This window comes from Morus notabilis, unplaced genomic scaffold (assembly GCF_000414095.1).
Source record: "Morus notabilis unplaced genomic scaffold, ASM41409v2 Scaffold744, whole genome shotgun sequence".
Lineage (NCBI taxonomy): Eukaryota > Viridiplantae > Streptophyta > Magnoliopsida > Rosales > Moraceae > Morus > Morus notabilis.
In genome coordinates this window covers 17,281-25,028 of record NW_010367602.1, presented here as the reverse complement: position 1 = coordinate 25,028, position 7,748 = coordinate 17,281, and the positions used below count along the sequence as shown (strand labels likewise).

The 7,748-nt window shown below is 37.2% G+C and overlaps 1 protein-coding gene across 1 annotated transcript; it reads left to right on the top strand.

The window, feature by feature from the left end:
- Positions 1-304: 304 nt before the first annotated feature.
- On the top strand, positions 305-2,028 carry LOC21398149 (anthocyanidin 3-O-glucoside 2''-O-glucosyltransferase). Its single transcript, XM_010112850.2, has one exon. It carries the CDS (start codon positions 433-435, stop codon positions 1,813-1,815), a length of 1,383 nt encoding a protein of 460 aa, XP_010111152.1. The 5' UTR covers positions 305-432; the 3' UTR covers positions 1,816-2,028.
- Positions 2,029-7,748: the final 5,720 nt, after the last annotated feature.

Genomic DNA, 7,748 nt, shown 5'->3' with positions numbered 1-7,748 from the left:
GGGGGGGGGGGGGGCAAATGTGCAAAACACCCTCGTTTCTTCTTTTTTTATTCTTTTTTTTATTATTATTATTTTTTTACAGCACCCTTGCTTTTGGATACGCACCACATTGTCATTGCGAAGTTTAAATATTTATTATCAGCTCCCATCAATTTCCGCTTTTTTTTTTCTTTTATCATTATTGCACATTTTGACAAACGAAACAAATTTCCTTTTCTTTTCTACACGTATTTCTTGAGCCTTTAATAACGTTGCTTAAATACCCATTTCACAGGCACAAAAGCTGGCACTTCCCTCAGTTTCAAAGGCCTTTTGTATAAGTTCCTTCAGTCTTCATTACAAAATTTATGATACCATTACCAGTTACAAAACCCACCAAAGTGAACACCAAAACTTCCTCAAACCAAACCAAATCTTGTCGTATTTCCAAACATGACCATTAAGCTTCACATAGCCATGTACCCCTGGTTCGCCATGGGCCATCTCACCTCCTTCCTCCACATCTCCAACAAGCTGGCCGAGAGAGGCCACAGAATCTCCTTCTTCATCCCCACCGAGACGCAGCCCAAATTGTCGTCGTTCAATCTCCATCCTCATCTCATCTCCTTCCTCCCCATCGACGTCCCTCACGTCCCCGGCCTCCCTCCCACCGCTGAAACCACAAACGACATCCCCTACGCTCTCTTCTCCCTCCTCATGACCGCCATGGACCTCACAAGACCCGCCATTGAAGCCTCCCTCGTACAACTCAAACCCCATTTCGTCTTCTTCGATTTCACCCACTGGTTGCCGCAATCCGCCCGTCGGATCGGGAATATCAAGACCCTTCTTTACTGCACGATCAGCCCGGCGGCTGTCGGGTATTTGATAAGCCCGGAAAGGGAATTGAATGAGAAAAGCTTGAAAGAATCCGATTTGTTGGTTCCTCCGAAGAGCTTTCCTTCTTTGTCTTGTATTAGGCTAAGCGCTCACGAGGCGCGCGGGCTTGTAAAGGAGACGGTGAAGGAGCTTGGCGCCGGGATATCGTTCCTCGAACGACAGTTGATCGCGTTAAACGACAGTGACGCAATCGGGTTCAAGACTTCGAGAGAAATGGAAGGAGTTTACTGTGATTACATAGAAAGACAGTTTGGAAAGAAAGTGATTCTTGCGGGGCCAGTTGTTCCGGAACCTCCAAATTCAGCCTTGGAAGAAAAATGGGCTAATTTTCTTGGTAACTTCGGATGCAAGAAAGTGATATTCTGTGCGTTTGGAAGCGAATGCGTTTTGGAAAACGATCAGTTTCAAGAACTAATTATTGGTCTTGAGCTCACGGGACTGCCTTTTCTTGTAGCGCTAAAACCGCCAAAAGGGTACGAAAAAATCGAGTGCGCTTTGCCTGAAGGGTTTGAAGAAAGGGTGAAAGAGAGAGGAATTGTCCACGGAGGTTGGGTTCAGCAACAGCTGATTTTGCGGCATTCTTCGGTAGGGTGTTTCGTGACGCATTGCGGTTCGGGGTCGTTGTTGGAAGGGTTGATGAATGAGTGCCAGTTGGTTCTGGTTCCGAATGTTGGAGACCAGATCATAAATGCAAGGATGATGAGTGGAGATCTTAGAGTTGGAGTTGAGGTCAAGAGAGGGAATGAGAGTGGGGCGTTTACAAGAGAAGGTGTTTGTAAGGCTGTGAAAGATGTCATGGATGATGAGAGTGAGGTTGGAAAGGAGGTGAGGACGAATCATGATAAATGGAGGGAGTTTTTGTTGAGCAAAGGGCTTGAGGATTCTTATATTGATTGTTTTGTTGAGGAATTACTTGCAATGATAAGCTCATCATGATCATGATCATCCATAATTCATGAACTCCTGTTGTTTTGTCTTGATTTTGTTATGTTTGCAGTTCTTTGTTATGATATTAAGATCTACTTCTGCAGAAAGTTGTAAGCTAGTAATTGGCAGCAATTTCCCCTTTTGTACCCACTTTTAGTTTCCTATTGTTTTTAGGAATTTGAAAAGCTACTAGGAAGATTAGGCCGCGCATATAACCTCCTCTGTTGCTTGGTGTTCTTGCAATTTTTTTGTGATGTTAAAATTCTGTGTTACGGATCTTTAGGATTTCCCAGTTTAATAATTTTAGATTGAGAAAGTATTTTTCTTGTTAAATTAGATTGAGATTGGACGCGTACGTGTTTAAGATATCATATTAAAGAAAGTATGATAATTCATAAAAGCTTAATAAAACTTTAGGTTACCAAGTCTCGTATTTCCTCATATAATGTGTGAAGCTACATGAATCTTAAATTATTATGCCATAATCTTCTGGTAGTAAAAGGATTAAATTCTTTATTATATTTATTCTAATCCATGTTTCTTTCTCTCAATCAGAGTTCAAGCAAAAAAAACAAAAAACAAAAACAAAAGATAAAAAAGCAATTAAACCTTTACAGGTTCTGTGCTTGTCTATTTCAGTTCACTTAGAGACGATGAGAAAAAGTCGTAATAGTTATCTTTTTATTTTTCCAACACCAAAGAAAGAAAAAAATTTCTATTATTATTATTATACGAAATATAGAAATCAAACTGCAATACAATGATCAATTATGATCAAACGCGGTATTATCTATACAACAAAAGTTGGTAAACAGCATTCTTGATGTCTTTAAGACGATAAAAGTGTTGGTTAGTGTCTCTGTAGTACTTCGCTGCTGCAGAAACACCCTCGTCGCCACTATCAGTAACCCTTAGTTCTCGTCTGACTACTGAACTATTATTAAACTTATACGAAAAATACAAATAAACCTGCTTGCTTGAATTCTTGTCGTTTAGGTCAACCCCATAAACGGCGTGGCTAGAGCGACTGGCCCTGTCATCTTCGGCGCTTTCAAAGAGCTCAAACACGGGAACGATGAGGGGTTCACCAACGTCTTTGTCGGCGCAAAGATGTCGCCTCCTACGGAGCTGAATCACGAGCATCGAACAGTCGTCATGGAAGTTGGAAGCCTCGGCGTTGAACCTCAGAGGAGAGTTTTTCCACGCGTGAGTCTTGTTGCCGAGAGGGTTGGCCAGTTGGGTTTCCTTGGAGGTGATGGAGGCTGGGGTCGTGACCGAAACGACGGCGTAAAACCTCGTCTTGAAGAGCGAGTAAAGGCTTGGTTTGGAACTTGGGCCTTCCAAACATGTCACGTCCACGTCCAAGAAGTGGTAATGATTCATGATGGTTTAATGGTGAATATTAAACCTTTTGGCTTAAACAGACTTATGAAAGGTTGATGATGATGATGACGAATGATGATGAGAGTGAAGTGATTTTAGGAGAGTAGTAGAATGAGCAAGTGGAGAGAAAATAAGAGAATAATGTTGGTTTAAATAGAATGGAAACAAGGAGGTTTAAGAGGCCCTACTCCGATTAGAATTTTACTTTTCGAGTTTTAAGAGGAGACTGTTGGTGGAGTAGAAGTGTACTAGAATTCGGCAATTCCGAATGTTAATCATTAATATTTAATTATTTTGAAGATTAGAGGTGTTATTAAGATTTGGAGTTGAAGTTGAAGGGAATGAAAGGGGGTTAAGTTCGATTGCAACATTGAGATTTTTATAAGTCCTACTTTGATTACAATTTAATTGTAGAATTTCAGGGGAAGAGTGGAACTGTGTTTTCGAAGTGTATTAGAATTTGAAAATACTTCGGGAAAATTGCAGCAGTTATTATTAAAATGCACAATGCTTATAGTATTAGATTTTGTATCAATTTTTTTAAGGTTGTATTTTATTATTTGTATTTTGAATACCAAGTTATGTGAGAGTTACTTTCTTACAATATAATAGACACATGATCTTGTTATTTAAGTTAGGAAAAAATGATATTGCTTTTAGGCTAAATTACGCATAAATTAGGTTCTAAAAAGACCATTTTTCCCAAATAGCAAGAAGTATTACTAAGGATGAATTTATGTTCCAAACACCGTAAATATCAGGAAAAAATCACAAAATACAATTTCAAAGATGTAGGTGTGGATTTAATTTCCAGGAATTAAAAAATTTATAATTTAGACTCTTGAGCTTTCAATTTCTACGAATAAGATCCTAAATTTTAAAAATTTGCGGTTCGGGGTCGTTGTTGGAAGGGTTGATGAATGAGTGCCAGTTGGTTCTGGTTCCGAATGTTGGAGACCAGATCATAAATGCAAGGATGATGAGTGGAGATCTTAGAGTTGGGGTTGAGGTCAAGAGAGGGAATGAGAGTGGGGCGTTTACAAGAGAAGGTGTTTGTAAGGCTGTGAAAGATGCCATGGATGATGAGAGTGAGGTTGGAAAGGAGGTGAGGACGAATCATGATAAATGGAGGGAGTTTTTGTTGAGCAAAGGGCTTGAGGATTCTTATATTGATGGTTTTGTTGAGAAATTACTTGCAATGATAAGCTCGTCATGATCATGATCATCCATAATTCATGAACTCCAGTTGTTTTGTCTTGTTTTTGTTATGTTTGCAGTTCTTTGTTATGATATTAAGATCTACTTCTGCAGAAAGTTGTGAGCTAGTAATTGGCAGCAATTTCCCCTTTTGTACCCTCTTTTAGTTTCCTATTGTTTTTAGGATTTTGACAAGCTACTAGGAAGATTAGGCCGCGCATATAACCTCCTCTGTTGCTTGGTGTTCTTGCAATTTTTTTGTGATGTTAAAATTCTATGTTATGGATCTTTAGGATTTCCCAGTTTAATAATTTTAGATTGAGAAAGTATTTTTCTTGTTAAATTAGCTTGATATTGGACGCGTACGTGTGTAAGATATCATATTAAAGAAAGTATGATAATTCATAAAAGCTTAATAAAAATTTATGTTATCAAATCTCGTATCCCCTCGTATAATGTGTGAAGCCACATTAATCCTAAATTATTATGCCATAATCTTCTGGTAGTAAAAGGATTAAATTCTTTATTATATTCATTCTAATCCATGTTTCTTTCTCTCAATCAGATCATCAAGCAAAAATAAAAGGATAAAAAAGAAAAGCAATTAAAGCTTTACTGGTTCTGTGCTTGTCTATTTCAGTTCACTTAGAGATGATAAGAAAAAGTCGGGATAGTTCTCTTTTTATTTGTCCAACACCAAAGAAAGAAAAAAATTATGCTAGACATTACAAGTGGATTAATTTGTTTACCAGATTAAATATCAAGTAAAAAGTTATGCAACAATAATTGTTCTATTATTATTATTATGCGAAATATATAAATCAAACTGCAATACAATGATCAATTTTGATCAAACGCGGTATTATCTATACAACAAAAGTTGGTAAACAGCATTCTTGATGTCTTTAAGACGATAAAAGTGCTGGTTAGTGTCTCTGTAGTACTTCGCTGCTGCAGAAACACCCTCGTCGCCACTACCAGTAACCCTTAGTTCTCGTCTGACTACCGAACTGTTATTAAACTTATACGAAAAATACAAATAAACCTGCTTGCTTGAATTCTTGTCGTTTAGGTCAACCCCATAAACGGCGTGGCTAGAGCGACTGGCCCTGTCGTCTTCGGCGCTTTCAAAGAGCTCAAACACGGGAACGATGAGGGGTTCACCAACGTCTTTGTCGGCGCAAAGATGTCGCCTCCTACGGAGCTGAATCACGAGCATCGAACAGTCGTCATGGAAGTTGGAAGCCTCGGCGTTGAACCTCAGAGGAGAGTTTTTCCACGCGTGTGTCTTGTTGCCGAGAGGGTTGGCCAGTTGGGTTTCCTTGGAGGTGATGGAGGCTAGGGTCGTGACCGAAACGACGGCGTAAAACCTCGTCTTGAAGAGCGAGTAAAGGCTTGGTTTGGAACTTAGGCCTTCCAAACATGTCACGTCCACGTCCAAGAAGTGGTAGTGATTCATGATGGTTTAATGGTGAATATTAAACCTTTTGGCTTAAACAGACTTATGAAAGGTTGATGATGATGATGAGAGTGAAGTGATTTTAGGAGAGTAGTAGAATGAGCAAGTGGAGAGAAAATAAGAGAATAATGTTGGTTTAAATAGAATGGAAACAAGGAGGTTTAAGAAGCTCTACTCCGATTAGAATTTTACTTTCGAGTTTTAAGAGGAGACTGTTGGTGGAGTAGAAGTGTACTAGAATTCGGCAATTCCAAATATTAATCATTAATATTTAATTATTTTGAAGATTAGAGGTGTTATTAACATTTGGAAACAAGGAGGTTTAAGAGGCCCTACTCCGAATAGAATTTTACTTTTTGAGTTTTAAGAGGAGACTGTTGGTGGAGTAGAAGTGTACTAGAATTCGGCAATTCTGAATGCTAATCATTAATATTTAATTATTTTGAAGATTAGAGGTGTTATTAAGATTTGGAGTTGAAGTTGAAGGGAATGAAAGGGGGTTAAGTTCGAATGCAACATTGAGATTTTTATAAGTCCTACTTTGATTACAATTTAATTGTAGAATTTCAGGGGAAGAGTGGAACTGTTTTTTCGAAGTGTATTAGAATTTGAAAATACTTCGGGACAATTGCTTAGAGTACTAGATTTTGTATCAATTTTTTTAATGTTGTATTTTATTATTTGTATTTTGAATACCAAGTTATGTGAGAGTTACTTTCTTACAATATAATAGACATATGATCTTGTGATTTAAGTTAGGAAAAAATGATATTGCTTTTAGTTTAAATTACGCATAAATTAGGTTCTAAAAAGACCGTTTTTCCCAAATAGCAAGAAGCATTACTAAGGGTGAATTTATGTTCCAAACACCGTAAATATCAGGAAAAAAAAGTCACAAAATACAATTTCAAAGATGTATGTGTGGATTTAATTTCCAGGAATTAAAAAATTCTATAAAAAGGTATTGTGTTTGGTGTGTTTTGAATTATAAATATTTGATAATTAGACTCTTGAGCTTTCAATTTCTACGAATAAGATCCTACATTTTAAATTTGTAAGCTAATTGGCGTCAATTAAGGAATAGAAATTGCCATGATTCTTGTAAAATGCATCCAATTTTTATTTTTTCTTTCGAGTAAGCATCCAAATTTTTTTTGATTGGCAAGTTGGATCTTAAAAATTTTAAAATTTTTGGAATTTCGGGCTCTTATTGCTGTCCTTTAATTGATGCTTGGACTGTATTGTAAAAATTATAATTTAAGATGCGACATATAAATGACGATAAATTCCGATGTATAATTGCTTTCAACGTAGCTCAAAAAAGAGAAAAAAAATATCTATTTCATTTTATCGATTTAAATTTAAAATTTAAATTTTATTATAATAAAAAATCCGGTGACAGATTTGCTAGATGGGAGCTTATAGTGATTCGATTAAGGGCAAAATCGTCAATACGAGTGGGCCAGTGAAGCATCTGGTTTATGGGGTTGCGTGGGATATTTTGTTATTATTATAAAGGTTTGCTACTTTGTTTCCTATCCTAAACCTAAAAGGAGCAGAGAAACTTGTCTAAGAGTACATAGAGAGCTTCTGAATCCGATCGGCTTTTCTTTCTCATTCTGCGGAGGAGCCATGGGGAGAGGAAAGTTCAAGAGCAAGCCCACCGGTCACCGCAACTTTTCCACTCCCGAAGAGCTCCGTAAGCCTCTCAATTTTCCTTTTCTTCTTAACCTTTTCGCGAAATTCTTAGCTGATCATTTTATTTTAAGCAGTAGAATCAAATATACTTTCTTCGATTTCCTTTTTTTTCTTTAACTTAAAGTTTTTCTGCTTTCTCGATCAGCTACCAAAAATTCGTTGTTCTTTTTTTTTTTTTTTTTTTTTTTTTTTAGGAGGGGATGTT

Bases quoted from the DNA above. Each gene is read 5' to 3' on its own strand.
- LOC21398149 (XM_010112850.2), top strand. From the start codon at position 433: ATGACCATTAAGCTTCACATAGCCATGTACCCCTGGTTCGCCATGGGC.